The 20092-nt window shown below is 34.7% G+C and overlaps 1 protein-coding gene across 1 annotated transcript in view; it reads left to right on the top strand.

The window, feature by feature from the left end:
- Positions 1 to 20092, top strand: part of WDR11 (WD repeat domain 11) — a 47487-nt gene that overhangs the window by 16527 nt on the left and 10868 nt on the right. Inside the window, exons 9-20 of the mRNA XM_050899046.1 lie at positions 838 to 941; positions 2106 to 2282; positions 4081 to 4165; positions 9430 to 9536; positions 11738 to 11813; positions 13322 to 13430; positions 13757 to 13881; positions 14312 to 14459; positions 15318 to 15424; positions 15911 to 16025; positions 17777 to 17948; positions 19529 to 19637. Of these exons, the coding sequence (XP_050755003.1) occupies positions 838 to 941; positions 2106 to 2282; positions 4081 to 4165; positions 9430 to 9536; positions 11738 to 11813; positions 13322 to 13430; positions 13757 to 13881; positions 14312 to 14459; positions 15318 to 15424; positions 15911 to 16025; positions 17777 to 17948; positions 19529 to 19637 (1434 nt within the window). The remainder of the gene's footprint in view (positions 1 to 837; positions 942 to 2105; positions 2283 to 4080; positions 4166 to 9429; positions 9537 to 11737; positions 11814 to 13321; positions 13431 to 13756; positions 13882 to 14311; positions 14460 to 15317; positions 15425 to 15910; positions 16026 to 17776; positions 17949 to 19528; positions 19638 to 20092) is intronic.

Below are 20092 nucleotides of genomic sequence, written 5' to 3'. Positions count from 1 at the left end.
GATGGTCTTAACTAAAATTTGAACTCAAAGTCTGTTAAAGTGAGATTTTAAAGAAAAAGGCTTTGTATGTGCCTTAAACTGCATTTTGGTGTACAGCTAGGTGCAGTGAGTAGTCTTTGGTCTTTGCTTATGACATAGATCTGCCCTCAGCCCAGCAAGATACGATTGCCAAGGCTGCAAGGGCTGTTTGAGTCCCTTTTAGATGGAGGTTGCGCTGGAAGCCAGTCACAGTCGTTGGGGAAAAAATAACACAAAAACCTGTTGCATAGATATCCCACAAGACTGTAAACATAGGTAATACTGTCAGTTTCTGCTGTAGCTTTGTACATGCAGAGGCAATTGTGTTTCATATGTTTCGGCGAAAGGCATTGCTTCAGTTATGGGTTTCGTCATCTGGAACCTATATAAGAAGTTTATATAGGTTAACAAAAACTGTTCCCCAAGTTCAGGAATCTGTTCTTAAATGTTGAAATATTTATGATTGTTGCTTAGCTGTATTCATTAACATAGCCTACATATTAATACACGATTTATTTAAAAGCCTCCATTCAGTGCTTACTTCAGAACAAGGGGTACATCTGTCTGTTTTTCTGTTACTTACAAATGTCTCTGTAAGGAAGATGAAAGTTATTTTGAATTTTGTACATTTTTGTGTGCATTATCTCCTGGTAGAGTTGTTCATGGAAGTTGATGGTGGTAATAATCTTCTCAAAATATTCTGCAAGTAATAAGTGGTAGGAATACTGAAAGAACAACCTGGGGAAAAAACAAAATCAAGGACCTAAGTCAACAGGCGATCCAGTTTGTATTAGGAACTTGTTTTCCTTTCTTTTACAGCAGTTCAAGTGCATCACCTTTGTATTCCCCAGTCTCATTCTGTGGAATTCCTGTAGGAGCATTCCAAAATAAACTTCCAGACCTCTCATTAGACAACATGATTGGTAAGAATTTCTTTCACTAATATTACTGCTACTCATTTCTAGGATTTTTGAATCATTGTACATCTTAGCTTACTTAAGAACTACATATGTTAGAATTATTTTCTATGCAATTTAAATAGTAATTCTGAAAGAAAAGAATTCCTGTTTGCTCAAGAAATTATCAAATCAACCTTTTTGAGGATTTTATGTTGAGGAACAATGTTCAAAGTTCATTTTCTCTGAGGAAAAAAAAATAATTTAAAATGGAATTTGGCCAAAACTCCTTCAGGTTTTGAAAGTAATCTTAAATGGATGAAGACAATTTATCTGATGCATCCCATCTTTGTGAAATCTAGATGGCAACCAACACTTCAGTATTGAGAAATGTTCCATAAAGATGGTTACCTTTACGTTTTAAAACTAGTTTTTATTGGAAAAGCGACTAGTGCTGCTCAGAGACACGGAGGTGCAGATTTGGAATTGCTTTTGGTAAAACTTGTCTGTATTAGCTGGTGCAGGCAGCTTACCACTGTGGGAGGTTCTTTTGCACTTTATCTCATATGTTTAAAGATGGCATTTAGGGCATGATTTTTCTCTTATCTGCATTTCCTGTAGTCATTGACATCATAGCTATTGTTATTTTATACCTTACGTCACTTGGACTGGTACAGCTGACTGCAGGAGGTATACAGCAATGGAATTACATCTTTTTTGTGCCCATCTTTATTGTATCTGGGCAAATGCACTGTATTTCTAGTGGTAGATTGCACTCAGTTTTTACTGTTTGGAGTTATACCTCCATAAGTCTTTGAATTGGTCTAATAATTTTAAAATATTTGTGACTAACTTTAAAAAAAACAAAAGGAGACAATAAATAAATAAAAGCTACCTTTGAATTCTGGAAGAAGACTGAAATGATTGCACTTTCCCCCCCCCCCTTCCCCCCCCCCCCCTTCTTAGTGTTAGGAAAGAAAGTTAGTATTGGAGAGATTAGTAGAAGTGCAGTCTTCCAAAGGTTTCATCATACAGAGTTCAACAGGAAGGAATGCCTCTTTAAATAAACATTGCTATTTTATACGTTAGGTTATTTGTAACTTTTTATTTTATAAACTCCTGTGTCTGATAACTTTCCATAACATCTCCGATTAAAATTTAATACTAACAAGAGCTTTAATTTTTAAGCAGGGCAAGGCACAATTGCTGGAGAAGAACAGTTAAAGAGTTCTTTTCTGCAAGAAGTGCACCTCAAATTTCTGCTGACTGGACTTCTTTCAGGACTTCCTTTGCCTCCATTTGCTATCCGCATGTGCCCACCTCTTACGACAAAAAACATTAAACAGTATGAGCCAATCCTTGCTGTTGGTAAGTGCCTTGAATAGGTTATTTGTTGCTCTGATAATGATATATTCTGTATTAAATACAAATATAGTTACTAATACAGGAAGAAAAAAATCTATCTTTTGATCCTGTGTAACTAATCACAGATAGCAACCCTTGTATTAGTTTGCATCCATGATAGTCTTCGGATTCTTTTTTTCCTGCCTTGGGTTTAAGTAATGCTACCTGAAAAATTGCAATATATTAACAAGTTTGTATTTATCCTTTCATTTACTATGATATTGGTCTGTTGATACACTCAGCGTTTTACATACTGCTCTCACTTCATTCTAAATATCAGTAAATACGGCTTCTGCAGCGCTGCATTCCTAGAATAAGTAAATGAACTTAACAGAGAATATATTTTTGTTCTGATGCAAGTACCTAAAAATATATTTAAAACACGTTATTTTTCCTGAATGAATCTATTCTGTCTTATTACAAATGTAGTTAAACTCATCTAGATCTTAGAATAGTTGCCAGTGAGCACCTGATTTATTAACTCCGAGTTCTCCCTATTTAAATCTGATTTTTCTGGCATGCTCTTTCCGACCACATCAGGGATTTCACAGTGTTTTACAGGCTGCTGTCTTTCTCCGCAGTCAGCGGACTGGAACAGTAGACATGGAGATGCTGTAATTTAAAGATTGTAGTAGGTTGTAAAATTAGACCTCTGGATTTGGGTTGTTCAAACGTGCTCTTGATATATCTAAGATATCAGTTGATTCTGAGCTGCCCAGTCAAGACTGTGGCTGTCGTAAGTCAGGCTTGGGAGATTCTTGTTATTCTTAAGGTTGCCTGTGCTACAGAGCCTTCTTAGGTTTTTGGATGGGGCTGGGGGGTATTGCGAAGGTGAATGTTACGCAGGAGCTTACAAAGAGGATCTTGCTCCAGTAAAGAAAACGCCATAATAATGCATGTATGTATGTGTGCAGTTCTCAATACTTCTATTATTACTAAGCTAAAAGTACCATCAGTAGTTGTGCTCTAAAATGTAGGCAAGCTATCATTACATGATGTGATGCTACTAAAATATACCTTTGATTTTATAAAGCTGTAGCTGTTAAAATAGGTGAAATACAAAGATTAGGAAACTGATAGGTAGGTATAAAGTGCATTCACAGCAAGGTCTGCAACATTCTAGACTTAAGGTACCCGAATGGCTCTTTAGGTATCCATTGTTGTATTTAATAAAGTTGATATGAGTATAAAGAAAAAAGAGAACAACAAGTAAGTCTTCCCAGTGTCTAACAGAAAATTGTAACTTTCAGTGTTTCAGAAGGTATTTGATCTAATTGAAGCTAATACCTACTAAGTTATTGATTTGCAATTTGAAAGAGGTCATTATTTCAGGAATGAGAAAGCAAATTGCTTTAATGATTCAGTAAAATCTACCCATGATTCTCCCTTGGGATTTTTGATGGATAACAGTTAATACTCTTTCTTGAGGCATTTACTCATCTTGAGTAATCAAAACAAAAAGAAACATTCCTTTCTCCTGCAACTGAGTATGTTGTGAAAGTGCAAGAAGAATGAACAGATTTTCTACAGGCTCTACAAGTAGGTTCAGGACCCAAACGGATTTTGCTGGCTGCAGAGAACCTTGGAGGGTTTAATATTCGGGGTTTAAGCACTAGAAATCGAAATACCTTTTCTAAAATTGTAAAATATAAGTTACAGGTGTTTCAAAAAAAAAAAAAAGCTGTAAATCCTGCATTTTCACTAAAGTATGGAAGAGAAGAATAAAACGAGTCTGTATATTTTTTTAAATCACTCTTTATAGGTACAAGTAATGGCTCTGTCCTGGTGTTTCATCTTACAAGTGGACTCTTACACAAAGAGTTAAGCATCCATTCCTGTGAAGTCAAGTAAGATTTTAATTTTAATTCCTACTATAATCCTTCTGGGAGACAAATACTAAAACATCTAACTAATGTTGTACCAGCAATGTGAGTGTCTTGTTTCATTGTTAATGATGCTCAAGAAAATTGCCTGCTGAGTATTCTACCCTAACAGTATCTTTGCTATGTATAAGCAGTAACACACTGACAAAATTAGAGTAAAAATTACATTGAACTAAATATTTGAATTGTATCTGTGCCTGCTGATCTAGGATGCATATCAACTACTTCCAGTTTCTTTAGTGTATCATGGTACAAAGAAGTCTTTTTAGGACAAGAAACTTTATTACAGTGTCTTATTTATATAACTGTTGTGACTCACAGATTGTGTCCTTTGAAATAATTCTGTTTCGTATGCCAAGGTTTATTTACTTTGCCTCCTTGGGGCTGAAATTGCTATTGAGACAGTTCTAGTCCTAACTGAAGTAAAAATAATTTTATCATTAAAAGATTTTAAAGACTGAATACAGGACTCAGTATTTATCCATCCTAAGTAAGGAACAAAGTAAGTTTTAAAGCTATTTTACTGTGTGTTTTTGTGTACACAGTGGCATAACTTTTTGGATAACTAATGCCAAAGATATTCAAGATGGTGCTTGCTGGATACATATTTCTAGACAGATTTAAGCATGGAAAATAAAATATTTATTTTTAGTAGTACTATTAATAAAAATTTGTACCAGAGTTGTGGCATGAAGCCTTCATCAGGGTAGGGTCTTCATTTTAGCGTTCATTTTACAAAAAGATAAGAAAAGTATAGGTGTCTGAGAATAGATAGCTCTAAGAGTTCATTATGGAAACCTGCTTTGAATCTACCACCAAAATCACGTAGTATATTTACTTTTGTGGTGTGGTTAGTAGGCACTGTAAGAATAGAATTTCCCTTTCTGTTCTAAACCGTTTGAGTTTTTTTTGTTTCATAGCATTAACTACTTCTTACAAAATTATTTTCATTTTATGTTCTGTTATGCAGCATAAGAGTATACTGCTTTTTTCTCATTAAGGTGATTACAGAATTCAAAATTAAAACCACTACTAACATTCACAGATTAAAAAAAAAAAAAAACGATGGGGAGACAGGAGGAAATATGCTGAAAAAACATTTATCTTTTATTTAGACTTCACGAATTATTGGAAGTATTGTCACTTTGCAAAGGTTTTGCAACTTTTGAAAAACTTTAAGGATACATTGTCTTTCTAGCAACTGTCCTTGCACAAACGGTATTTTTAGATCAAAATTAAAATGATTGTGAATTTTGTTTAGTTATAAGCTGTTATCTGGGTAAGTCTTTTAAATATTTGTTTTAATTTCCTCAGTCCTGCTTTTAATGGTCTGAGTGCCTTTCTACATAATCTTTACAAGTTCAAGGGAATGCTTTAAGCAATGTAGAATAAGGCACAGGGATTTCTTATTTTTTTTAATTAATATTCATGGAGTGCAACAGTTTTTCTTTCAGTGGGAATTGAATTCTTTACCTCTAAAATGCAGATAGATTGGATAATGCCTCTATTTCAGTTTTAACTGAAAATACACCTTCAGGGAACATGATTATTTTAGTATGTAATTGAGAATACCCTGAAATTGTAACTCAAGGCCAGCAGAGTTTTCAGTGCTCTGTAGTTTAAGAAGAGAATGTAATAAAACTAAGGTCTTTAGAATGGCAACTGTCCTTTACATATCAACTGTGCTAAAATAACGGCCACTGAGTTGTCTAGGTGTTAGCAATTGACATTTTTTTTGGAAATTAAAGTGTTCTTTTTTAGAAGCTACGTATGTAGTCACATGCTGATTTTTTTTTTTAATTATTTTTAAATTTTGCAGTTCTGGATTCTGATTAGGAATAGGGCAAATTGTTTTTCTGTCCTCCATTTAAGATAGTTCATACTCGTGAATAACCTTGAATATTCATTTTGTCCGTGATTATTAGTTAGCTATTCCACTATTTGTTTAGAATTATGTGAGTAAATACTTTTCCTTTGAGTTTACTTTGGTTTTTATTAGGAGACTGAGACAAAAAGCAGCAGAAATGCTTCAGAGCGCACAAAGAGGAAAAGTCAATCAGGCTACTGCTAGGAGCATAAGTGAGGGAAAAAACCAGAGGGGGACTGTAGCATGTATGGTGGCTGAAAGAAACTGTGAGCAGGTCAGTCTTTCTTCCTTCAGGATAGAGAGAAATGCAAATAATTGTTATTACTAAGAGAGATTAGAAGAACCATGAAATAACTAAGTCTGATACCTGTTCTGTCTTCTAAGTGGAGCAATCTAAGCTATTTTGGTAAGACAGGAGATGATAATACATCTTCAATGCAGAGGAGAATATATTCAAGACATGTAAATACAATGCCTGCGATGTAGCTTCTAGTTCAGTGGAAGTGGTGCATTTGCAATGCCTCTCACTGCTACTTTTGCTTATTCTGAATAGATAACTATGACTAGAGCAGTGCTTCCCATTCTTTTTCGCTGAAGCTCAGCAAGTTCAAGATTGCAACAGCTTTAATTTTTAAAATTAAAATCTCACTGACTGTAACAAGAATGTGTATGGCCTGCAGGCGAAACTTAAAAATTACTGTGTTACATCCAAGTTTTAGCAGTTGAATTTAAGCTGACTCCCCTTTGGGAAACTGCTTTGCAAACATTCATCACCTCCTTAAAAAAACATTCCTCATGTAGAGAAAGATGAATGAAAAATACCTACCACTTCTGTCATACAGGTTGGTGTGCTAGATTTATTTCTGTGCATTAGTAAATACGTGTTGCCTGACAAGCGTAAGCAGTGTTGCAATGAAATCCTGTGTGTTTGGAATTGAATTCTGAAGTCGCCATTGCAGGATGTACCGTTATCTCAGAGGTACCATGTTTGGCACTTAATTGCAATTTCTTTTTCTTAATCTTCCTCTTCTTAAAAAGGAAAAACTTGTTCCATTGCTGACATTCACTTTTGGACATGTAGACCATACAAATACTTTTGAAGTACAAGGAAAATTCTTTTTAAATAGTAAAATTTGAGGCTGGGAGTATTTTCTGATAATATGATTGAGATTTTAATACTGTTTTGTTTACGATATGGTTTGATTTCCAGTTTTACCTTTCTCCTTTTCTGATAATTCTTATAATTAATTTGAGTAGCAGCTGCCTTGTCATAAAAGTCACAACAATCCATTCCCAACTAGAAAAGTAATTTGTGTTTTTGTCCACCTCAGTACACTCTGTAATTTGTTTCCATTGGAAACATTAATCAAAATGACTGAATCTTACTCCTGAAGTAACTTGAGACAAGTCAAATGTATAGAATCCCTGAATTTCATATTTTAAAAGAGTAGATCCAGCCTGAGAGATAGTTTACAGCTGAATGTAACCCTTAATTCTAGTAGACAAAGATGTCTTTAATTAGGAAATTTTGCAAATGGAGATATTTCAGTAGGGAAGGCATTGCTTGTTTCCTTCATTAAAACTTGAACCACTGTCTTCAGATTTTCAATTTACATGTATGACAATAACAAAAATTATATTGTTTCAGGTGCAAGCAGTTAGCTAAGCTAAAGTTTTCTTTTTGATTATGAGTGTCTTGGGTTTCTGTAGATTTTTATTGGTATTGACAGATGGCCAGCCGGCAGCAAAGGAAAAGGACTTGTCCTGTTAAATCTCAGCTGATGAAAGAAGTGTAGAAAATGCCTCAGGTCTTTGAATGAGAATAGTGAATAATTACTGGCAATAACAATGCATTAGGAGTATTCTGGGCTTTTTCCAAAAGCCATAGTAGAATAACAGGTAAAAAATTACAAATGCGTCAGAATTCATATTTCTTCCATTTCAGAAAGCTCCCTGTATTTACGACCCTTCGGAGACTTGCAATGTCACACATTATTGCAATTGTAGATTTCTATTCAATCATTCCTGTAATGTTTCAATTGATAATTGAATACTTCTCTTTTTGATTGAAATTATTGGTTGAACTTTCATAGGTCCTGGTGGGAAAAGCACTGGGTCCTAAATTTTTAACTTTACTTGAGGACTTAGGAATAAAGCATCCCATTTTTTTTAAAGCTTGAACTAAAAAAATAAAGATAAATATGGCTGTAACTTATATGTGCAAAATATTATGGGAGTGCTTTTTGCTTTCACCCATCTACATTCCAGTTAGGAAACTTCTACTTAATACAATGTGAGTTGGATTTACTGACAGTAAATCATAAATACTGTTATTTATCTTTCTCGTATTTCACATATATTCTTGCAAAACAGACCACGATTTTACAATTGATCTAACAGAAGACTTAGGTGTCCTGGAAATGTCTTAAGTAATCTGTGTTTGAAGGATTTGAGGAAAACCTAAATCCTTTTATCCGTGTTAAAATGAACTTGGGCATATGTATGTATTAGAGCAGTCTCAATTTTCTTTTAGATTAGTTCCTTGATTTATTTCACAGATAAAGCACTCAGCAATTTATGCTGGCACGAAGTGTGTGTGGGAAATGGGGACGGAGGACTATCTCTTGTTTTGGAACAGTACCTAGTGAAGCTTTCTATCCTTTTGTGGCCTGTGGTATATTTCAAGAATTTGCTTAGAATCCATATGTGCTGACGATATGTTGTATACAGTGTAACTTTAAATCCTTGCAACACTTCAAGGTAATTTAGTTTGTGGCTGCCTTGGCATGATCTAAAAGAACAAAAAAAAATTACCAGGTTTTCAGTTCTTTTGTGATAGCCTTTGAAATCTGTTCAGGGCCTCTTTTTTTTTTATCACCTTTGTTTCTCCTCTCTCTGGACTGAAAGAATCAAGTCTCCCCACCCTGCTATCCGTATGAATATTTTTCTCTTTCTGTATGCTGGCAAATTTGAGTTAGTTGATAGTTTTTCCCATCTGGTAAACCACTGATTTAATCGGAGCAATGCTTTTAGTCCACTCTAGTGCTGAGTATCTGTGAGGGATTTTTGCAAAAGTTACCAGTGTTTCTAACTGAAATTTTTGTTTTAACCAAACAAGAACTAGTGTAGTCTGAAAAGAAAGCTCTTCTTTAATTTGGTAACTTTATATTTACATCATAGTTGTAAATGCATAGCTTCTTTTTATGCTTAAATATAGTGTTTCCATAAAGTGTAGAAAATTACTTCTGTGCTGTTTTCAAATTGAAGAATATGCATGAAAAAAATTACTGTACTTCAGGCTATTTTCTAGTCATTCGAATATTTTGGCTAATATGCTCCATGTACTCTCTTCTGATGACAGGGGAATTGAGTGGATAAGCTTGACTGGGTTTATTTCCTTTGCCACATCAACACCTAACAATCTGGGGCTAGTAAGGAATGAGCTGCAGCTGGTGGACCTACCAACAGGTTAGTATTTCCTGAGAAATCTGTACGAGAGGCTGACAGATTTGCTGGGGAGTGACAGACGTAAGTTCTTACTACTTTTTTTTTTTTTGCTTCTGTTGTCATGAAAAAATAAAATAATAAAGAGGAGTTTTAACTGGTTCTGCTCTTCTGTCCTTCTGAAGCTACGTAATGTGTTCCATCTGGTGCTCTACAGACAGACTTGAAACAACACCTTTGCAAAGATGTCTGTGGCTTGGACTTATTAAATAAAGGAATGAATATGTGTCAGCGGGAGGTTTAGAAGCATTCACACAGCATGGGCATTAGTGGTGTATTTTGTTCACAAAATGCATATATTTCCAAATGTGTTCTGTCACAGTCTACACCCATTGTTTCGTGTGCACCTGAAATAGTGTTGAACCATTTATTGTGGTTTGTATCAGCAACAGATAATTTTTCAGGGTAGGCCAGGTGCATGGCCAGAATTTGAGTGTGTGTATGAATGTAAAATGGGTATTTTAATCTGATACTTTTATAAAGAATTGGAAGGGTTAAAAAATAAATAACTTTTTAAAAGATACTGTTGATAGCAAAATTAGCAGGTTATGTGTGTTTTTCAACTGTTCTGGCCTTATAATGGATGACAAATATATTTGTTATTAAACTCAATATTTGCACAATACTAGGAGGTATATATAATTTGGGAGATTAGACAACCCAAAATAGGAGGCACTTCAATAATTTTAAATTATTTTTTAATGTGAAAACCTGGAGCCATTTAATTTCTAATTGAAGAGCCTGAATCTTGTAACACATGGCTAATTCTGAATTGTTTTATGTAGCATAAAGTGATTTTTTTAATTTTTTTTATTTTTTTTTAAGCTTATGGAAAAGACTCAATTTTTGTATTTCCAGGGTGCTGCACAAAGAGGCTGTTCTTTTAACATGACAGTATTGTAATTTTTTTCCATGTAATATCTTTTGTTTATTTGTTTAAAATCACAACAAAAAAGATACGTACTTTGTAAAATTAATCTCATGTAAAGTGGGATTTTGATTTTTCAGCATGTAAATCAGTATTGAAACATTTATAAATATAAGTGATAAAAGGTTCAATATTTCCATAGGCAACCAAGTTTCAAGTAGATGTGAATACCTGAGACTTTAGCATATGATTTGCTTAAAAAATGTTACATTTCCTCTTTTAAAGCTTACAAGAAAGTCGTAACTACTTAACTGTTTGATTGTTGGTTCCTCCATTACTAATTAGCCCAACTTTCTATTTTAGGGCTAGGAAAACTGTGCTGATTTGATTTACTTCATGAACACTTTGACAAAATTCTCATTTACATTTCTGAACAAAAATAAGAAAATTCCTAAGGTGTTTCATCACTAATGAAGAAAATAGAGCTCGAAGGTTTCCTGTAGCCTGGCCTCTGACATGAGAGCTCTAACTAGCATTGTTGATAACTAGATTTATTCACATAATTGGCATAAGATAAGTAATTTAGCTACGAGCAGCCACAAGAGTGGCTAAAGTTTGAAAACTTGAATTATCCTTGAAAGCTAAGGAGAATGAAACTTGCATAGGAGATGCTGTGATACCCTGGTGTTTGTAGATCATTATTTATTGTAGTGATATGGGTAACACCTTTAATTCTGCAACACTTTGTACAGGTGAGTGAAAATTTTGTTGGAGATAAGATTGTAAGTTCTTAGGGTTTATTCTTTTAGCTGGAAAGAAAGAGAGAATGGTTCTGCTAAGTGTACAGTGAGTTAGTGCTTCACCATGGAAATACTTTCAGACTTAGTTTATGGCAGAGTTAATTTCTCTTACAAAACCTGAAATCTACTCATGAATTTCCTCCTTGGGGAATTGAGAGTATATCTCGTTGGCTTTGAGTGGAAAATAATGACTCTTTGAACTCTCTCTCTATATTTATGTAATTCTGATTGTGCATCAATTTCAGTAGTTGTGCTCTGGAAGCGAGTCGGGTATTACATTAGACAGTAGAGTTTATATTATATTTAGTCCTTTGAAATGCAGTAGAACTTTGACAATGACAAGAGTACTGTAAGATATGGCAGGTTACTTGGAGATGTTCTAGTTTAGTTTGTAAACTATTTCTGTTTACAAACAGAATAGTTTATAAATGATTTCTATATTTATATTTAGTTTAGTAACTACTTCTGTTTTCCCCCATGTGGTTTGTGTGTTCCAGGCAGGAGCATCGCATTTCGTGGGGAGCGAGGCAATGATGAGCCAGCTGTTGAAATGATAAAGGTGTCTCATTTGAAGTAAGTAGATCAGCCTTGTGAAGTTTATAAATTTTACTGTACTGCATGAAGAACCTCATTACTTCATAGAAATCTTAGAAATTCCAGGAAAAAACACTCCAGAGAGTATAGAAAAATGTGCAACAGCATCAAGAGAAAAATACTTTCAAATATTAGTTCAAAGTGCAAAAGCTGTGAATGTTTCTGTGGTTGACTTTGTCACTTAAGGATCCAATCACATTGCAAGAGCAGTCGTTAATATTTTAGTTCTTTTAGGAATTTTGTTCACTGAACAGACTTTTGGATAATATTAGGGAGAAAAGTGCTGAACAATTTTTGTCAACTTTGATTATGTTATGACTTAATTCCCTTTTCTATAACTTAAGCCTTACTTAAAACTAGAAGATTGGCATTAAAGGTGGGATGATTTTTCATGTGTTTATTAGTTTTTCTAGGTATGTATTTCACACCTTTATAATAAATGTCTACTGGAAAACCAGATATGGGGTATAGTTGTTCGAGAAGTCAGCTGATAAACAACCAAATTGTTTACCATCAAATCCTGCTTATTTTGAGATCAGACCTGTGACAGGAGGCCCTGGTCTTTATAGTATCAAAAATAACAACAGTAGTACTGTGTGAGATTACTTTAGTTTCCTGTGTAAATGAAATTAAAGTAGTGTTGAATTTAATAAGACATTGTCTCTAAATTTTAATAGTCTTTTTCTTTACAGTGGAGGAAAAAAATTAATATTCTCTAGCTTGCATAGGAATATTTTTGGAAGTATGTATGTGTTCCAGAGAATTTGGAAGAGTTCAACCATATAATGGTCTTATTAATACATTAAAAATTAAGAACAGCCGTGGGCTTAGATGAAGAGACCAGAACGTTAAGTGAGAACAAGAAAGGATAGTTCATTTGAATAGAGACTACGCAGTTGCAGAGAGTACATATAGCTGCAGAGCTTCTCTGTATTTTCAAGTTAAATGTGAAAAGTGGTAGATTGAAGGTGTTTTACTCCTCTAGCTCCACAGATGAAAGGTCTGAAGACATGACTGACAAGTGGTTTAGTGTAAGAGGATTTTATGTTCGTTTATTACTGGATTAGGGAAGTGGCATGCATCTGGAGTAGAGAAAAAAATCTGTCCAACCTACAGTCTTGATGTGTCTTTCTGGTATCTTGTGCAGTCATCAACTCGGGCTGAATACAGCTGAATTAGAGGTGCTGCTGCTTTCTCTGAATTACTTCCCTTGTCTCCTTTACAGTAATTGAGCAGTACCACCTGACAGAAATTTCTAATTCTTTTAGCTTTGAAGGAGGACTCTTTTTCAGACACTCTTTTGCACCTCAGTAACTCAAGGAAATCACAGGCTTCAGAGTGGGATTTGAGCCAAATTAATTTACTCTGCTTCCTCTTTAGTTTTTGAGGGTTTCCAGAGTGCTGATACGAACAACACGTGTGAAGTAAAATGCTCAAATTAAAATGGAATGATTACTTTTGATGTAGTAAATTCATATTTGTTTTAGGCAGTATCTAGCTGTAGTATTTAAAGACAAACCACTGGAGATCTGGGATGTCAGAACATGCACTCTGCTAAGAGAAATGTCTAAAAACTTCCCTACAGCGACCGCTTTGGTAAGGAATAAAATCTGTTACTTACTGTTTATTAAATGTAATATGTTGAGATAGTATAAAAATCTATGAAAAAATTTGCAGCAAAATGTTACTGTATCTGTAGCATACAGATAAGTGCTGTCACCCTTCCGTTTTCATTTGTCGTCATATAGAGGCAAGAAAAAAGGAGGTACTGGTGGAAAAATCTGGTCTGCTCCTTGGGTCATGGAGGGAGGTATCATAGAAAGCAATCTTCATTGAAATCATTATAGTTGACAGAAAAATCCCCAGTAAATTCAGGGAGTAAACGTTTGTCTTTTCCTTTTTTCCTGGACAATTTTTCACAGGAGTGGTCACCTTCTCATAACTTAAAAAGCCTGAGGAAGAAGCAGTTAGCAGCCCGTGAGGCCATGGCCCGGCAGACAGTTGCATCAGATACTGAAGTCAGCAGCGTAGAATCTTCTGTGATCAGGTATTTCTCATTCTGATACAATGCTATTCTGCATCAGTTGTTGTTTTTCCACCATGTGCCATTGTTCTATAGAACAGAATATTTTGGAACTGATTCTTGAGTACATGCTGGGCGAGCCAACTTTATGGGCCTCCCTTTAGCTTTTAGATGTGGAACTTTGATTTACTGCTGAATGAGAGAAACAGTCTTTCTGTTTCTCTCAGGTGTGTCTGTAGCACTCCGTTAGTTACCTGGTTCTTGAGGTAAAACTCTTATTTGCCCCTGAACTTTTCCACAAGTGTGTAAATGAGTTAACTGTTGCTTCTGGATGAATTGTTTTGAAGGATGTATGCATTTTTGTGCTGCCTCTGTGCATTAGTTAGGGAGAATTTGCCTTGCAATTCTAATTTCAAGAAAGAAATACTTGTGTCTCATTGTGTTCTCTTTAAAGCTTGTTACAGGAAGCCGAAAGTAAATCGGAGCTGAGCCAGAACATTTCTGCCAGAGAGCACTTTGTGTTTACAGGAGCTGATGGGCAGGTTTATCATCTCACAGTAGAAGGAAACTCAGTAAAAGACAGTGCAAGAATTCCTCCTGATGTGAGTTGCAATTTTCTGTATCATTGATGCTTTAATTTTTTTCTTAGCTATGATTGCCAGAAAAGAAAATCAGGGATATGCATTGCAGTGGCAAGTGGTCATTAGTGCAGTAGTTTGAAATATGAAATAAAAATTCCAACTTCAAAAACTGTAGCAATTCTGTTTTCACAATCTTACAGTTTTTCTGTTGAAAACGCTGTTGAAATAAATGATTTTTATTTTTTTTACAAGTTAGAATCTTCGTAGGCCCTGACTTGCTTTCCAATTAAATTACATGACATATTTTTAAGAATTTTAGTAAAGCATATACCAAAAGCTTGAATAACAAAGAAGATATTATTGAAACATGACTGTGTTCTGTTAATGGCTTTTATCTTACGTCATAAGGAGTACTTCAGTGGGCCAGAGCACTCTTTTGTGAGTTGTAAATTTGTTTTTTTCCCAGTTACTCTGAAGAACAATCTTTCTTTTTTCAGTTGTTCTTGAAGGCTTTGATAAATTGAACTTAGAAATAGGAATTCTTTTATTTTTGTTTCCTACTTTAGTATGTGCTAGTATTGTGATTAATGAGGTCTGTCATGTTGGTGTTTCCATCCAACAAGAGACAGAGAAGTGATTTCCATTGCTTTAAACCCAAAATTTCTTACAAGGAAACGTATTTTGAAGCGTATTGAAGCAAATATGACTGACTTGATAAATGCTTATATTCGATAGAATTGTTGCTGTTTTAACTGAGCAGACTTTGGTCTTTCATGTCATATAATATTTTAAAAAAATGAAATACTAATGTTGAAATGTTTGTTACTATGTTTGGCTCTATTAATCACAAGATTTTGTTCTGCTTCTTAATATTTCCAGGGAAGTATGGGTAGCATTACATGTATTGCCTGGAAAGGGGATATCCTGGTTCTTGGAGACGTTGATGGAAACTTAAACTTCTGGGATTTGAAAGCTAGAGTATCCAGGTATGAATGCAAATTAAGTCTGACAACATGAGATAAAGAGTGTTACAATGTTTTTTTCCCTGCCTCGTTTTTGTTCTTCACTGTAGAAGGTCATCTGTCATGTTTGAGGGGAAAAATGCAAGTATTCTGAAATAAAATTTCAGAAAATGCCTACTGTGTTACAATTCTCTACATTTCATCTTTTATGTTTTCAGATGGAGTAACGTTTTATCAAAGTTTTTAAAACAGCTAGGTATCTTTCTTACATTAAATCTGCAATGGCTTCTGATAAGACGTTAAGTGTTGTAGTATTTATTTCAAGCATTTAATCTTTTTAGTTTTCATAATTTGGATAGCCATTTGTGTGTGTGTGTGTATATAGATAGATAGATTGATTTTCTCAATCTGTACAATATCAGGATCTGCAACATTCATGGAAAAGATTTAACTACCCACAATATTAGGTATAGAATGATTGATACTAATCTTGTGCTTTTCTTTTCTTAGGGGGATTCCTACACACCGAAGCTGGGTGAAAAAGATACGTTTTGCCCCAGGGAAAGGAAATCAAAAACTTCTTGCAATGTACAACGATGGAGCAGAAATTTGGGATTCAAAAGAGGTAAGCATCTGTTGTTTTGATATGTGTTTCTTTGCAAAATACACATATTACTTCTGAAAATCAGGACAAGTCAGGGATTAAGTTTTACTTAGTCATGATTTCTTGCTGACAGTTGTATGATAAAGTTGTATGGCTTTTCTCAGAAGACTTTTAGCTCCTATAAAGCATTTTTAAGCTGTCATCAAGCTTTTCACTCGTAAAGCTGACAATGTCTCTGAGATACTCTTTGTCATTCTCTTGTAATGTTTTTGAGGCAGACATTGAAAATTTAAGGGGGAGTCCTCAATCTTAGAATTTAATCTGTGGACAAGAGAGTATTTTTACTACAGGTTTGTTAACTCCTGTTCATAGTCAAGAGTATGTATTCTTCAGTGCATGGATTTAATTTGTTAGGGAATACCAGAAAGCTAGACACTTGTTAATTAACGTTGTCTAGCTTCTCATCTTACTCAGAAATTCTGTAGTAATGTTCACAGATCTTCTGGGGTTTGCTTCATAGGTCTGTCAGGGGATTATAGTACCATGGGGAAGGAAAGATAATTGTACTGTTTTAACTTAGGCCCCTGGAATAAGTTCAGGGTATGAGGGTATGAAACAGGAATTTTAATTTTTTTTCTGTTCACTTTGTAATGAGCACCAGCTCCGAACTCAGACACTCAATTTGAGCAATATGAAACTCTCTGTTGATGGTAAGAGTTGGACAGCAGATAAGACCAACAACTGTGAATTATGTAGGCAGAGTAGAATATCCCATGAGTCTCTCCTTGAAGCATGTTTGCATAGTTTTGATGCCATAGGATACTCCTCCTGTAGCTATTCCCTCTGTTTTTCTGGGACAAGCGAAAGTTTCCTACATGAAAGCATTTAAAATTAATTCACATTTTCAGCCGAAAATCTTTTCAGAATGTCTGTAGATACAGTCTCATTCCTATTATCCATATAATCCTCTCCTTAGAACTTCACCTTTGCCTACAACCAGTTGCCCGATATTTCCACATTTTTCTCTAATTCTCTCACTGCTAAGAGTAATCATGCTCTAGAGCTGTTGTGCCTTACATCTCTCTAACTCCATGCTTTGCTCTAGAACAAGTGAAAGGAAACAGCAGAATGTTGGTTGCAGCAGAGGCTTTGTTAGTATTTCCTAATATTAACAATTGTAATGTTCTGTGATGCTACAGAAGGGTTACAAAACGTCTGACTACTGACCTGTGGTTAAAAGTGTGGTTTATCTCTGTTTTGTTTATCTCTGTTTAGTTTGTCGACAATAAATCATCCTATTCCCATAATGTTATGTTAATAGTATGTCTAAATGTATTTCTCAACAAATTCAGTATTTATCAAGAAGGTATATGTTTATGAAAAGCATGAGTTAATTAATGAGAACCTCACTTCCACCTTGATGCGCGTATACTAGATCAGGGATTGGAATTAAATAGGGCATGTAAATTTCCACCGGTTTACGTGGATATTTTATGTCAGAAAAGGTAACAAAAAGGCAGCTGTACAGCTGTGCTCAAAAGCATCTTTTCTCAGCTCTCAGTTAGGAAAAAGTATTGTTTCAGGGCAACCATGTGCCCTACTCCAAGGTTTCTAAATTCCCTAGTCTCCAGAAAAGTCCATCATTAAAATGATTTATGACTAACTTCACCTTTTATTGCAAATTTTGTGGTGTGCCTCATGGGCGTCTGACAGAGTCTTACACTGTGTGATGGAGAGCCCACTAAAAAAGAAAAATAACTCAACTTTTCAAGGTACAAATGGTGAGCAGTTTAAGAAGTGGAAGAAACGTCAATTTCCGAATCCTGGATGTGGACTGGTGCACTTCAGACAAAGTGGTCTTGGCATCAGATGATGGGTGCATTAGAGTACTAGACTTGTCCATGAAACCGGCGTGTTTTAGAATGGATGAACAGGACTTAATAGGTATGTTGATTTCTTTTTTGCTATCGACTGCTAGATACTTCATTTTGAAAGTGGACCATAAAAATGTTCAGCACTTCTATTAGAACAGAGAATTGTCACATGTAGAGAATTAGGTGTCCCTATAATGGTTTTCGTGGATGCAGATAAATTTTTTAAGCTTAGGTCACATGGGTGGTTTTTTTGGTACAAGTTTAATCTCCTAAATAAACTATACTTTTTAATATCTTAATTGGAATATAAATTAACAAAATAAGAGCTTTTTGTACAGATGTCTAGCAACTTGACCTAAAAAGCATCGGTACATCAAGTATCAGTACCTACATCACTGATACTCATTGTATGATTTTGAAACATTTGTTAATGTGTGAAAATGTCTTTTCTGATATTTGCAGATATCAAAGGCAGTTTGTAGACTGATTCATTGCTTTTCAAAGTGGATTTTCCCACTGAACTCTAAAATAGCAATATTAGTGCTGTTTGACTTTTTTTGCCGTATGTTTAGGAAGGGAACTTAAATATTTAACTATTTAAATAGTTAACTAAGCTACATTTTTCTATTTTTTTAATTACTGGTGTTCCAAATAACTGCTTTTGTTTTGGTCTTTTTGGTCAATCTTGCCTCTACTCATACAATTTCCTTAAAACATGTAGATTCCGACTAAGACATATGTAATAAACAAAATTGTGATGTGGGGAGCTGTGGTGTGGGATGTTTGAGGAAACACAGAATTTATCACAGCTATTTTTACTGTCAAATGAATGTTGTGTAATATTAAGCTATAAAAATTAATGGTCTAAAACCAAGCACACTGAAATTAGGATATGCCAAGGTTAAGGTTGCCTGTGATTTAGCTGTCCTTCTGCCTCTACACTGTGATAATCTTTTAATTACGAAATCACATTTACAAGATTCCTACATCATTCAGTGCATATGAAGTACAGGGAATTGCTGAATATTTAATAATGTAGCTGTTGGTACTTGTTTTACTCGTAAGTCACTGGGTAGCATTTACTGCATATCATCCAAACCTTGTACTGAATACAGACTTACTGACTTTTAAATTAGTCAGTTAGTACTAACAACAGTTAGTACTGTAATTTTCATCTTGTTTCTTTGCTAATATAGACATGTATTAAAGTTCACAACATCCTTTTCGGTATTAATCCTTGTATTATACTGTAGAAACGATTGCAAAGTAAAACTAAACCATGCATTATGGTACATTTTGGTATAGCTGTACTTACTTTCCAGCATGTCCTTGTAGTAGCAGTAATCATCATATACAGCTCTACTTAACGCCAGTATAATGTATTCCAGGAGTCCGTGGCTAAATTCAATATGGAATGTCCTGAAATTCTTATTTGAGCATGGTTGATAACCCTGTACCTTCTATGAAATGTTTTTGCTTGACTGTAAAGATAAGCTTTTACATCTAGTAACCCATGCTGTGTATATGAAAAGACTGTGATTTATGATTTTCTTCTAGGGCTTGCAAACAAGGTGGTACATTTTATGGTTACTGAACACAGTGTTATTGCACATTAGCCACTCGGCAATGAATCTTTTCCTTTTGTTTCAGAACCTGCATGGTGTCCATATCTGCTTGTTCCAAGGGCTTCATTAGCTTTAAAAGCATTCTTGTTGCATCAGCCGTGGAATGAGAAATATTCTTTAGATTTTATGAACATGTAAGAAGAAATATGTATCTATATATAAAATACTATTATTTTTTAAAATCCTACATCTTTTATTAGTCTTTCTGTGCAAATAACTGTTAGACATAGAAGTTTTGTCAGTCTTTGGGACAGTCAAAAACATAATAGCTTTGCTATTTATTACTAGAAGTAATAGAAAAGGCTTTAAGGTCAAGTATTTTATTTCTTTTGACTTTCAGTAGCACTGGGCTATTGAAAACTGCTGTCTACTTTAAGGTACTGGCAATATTTTTATGTCATTTACAGGTTATATTACTTCAGAGAACAACTGTGTGTTCTCTTTGTTCAAGAAGTTAGTGTAAGAATAGTCAGAGTCGGTTCCTAAAGTATAATTGATAGTCTAACTGATAGTCTAATAGGCCTGTCTTTACTTTTAGTGAGCCATGCTTCACATCATAGTAGGAGCACCTTTCTGTATCCTTTATTGT

This window comes from Gymnogyps californianus, chromosome 6, assembly GCF_018139145.2.
Source record: "Gymnogyps californianus isolate 813 chromosome 6, ASM1813914v2, whole genome shotgun sequence".
NCBI classification, from domain to species: Eukaryota; Metazoa; Chordata; class Aves; order Accipitriformes; family Cathartidae; genus Gymnogyps; species Gymnogyps californianus.
This window is presented reverse-complemented; position numbering and strand designations above follow the sequence as displayed.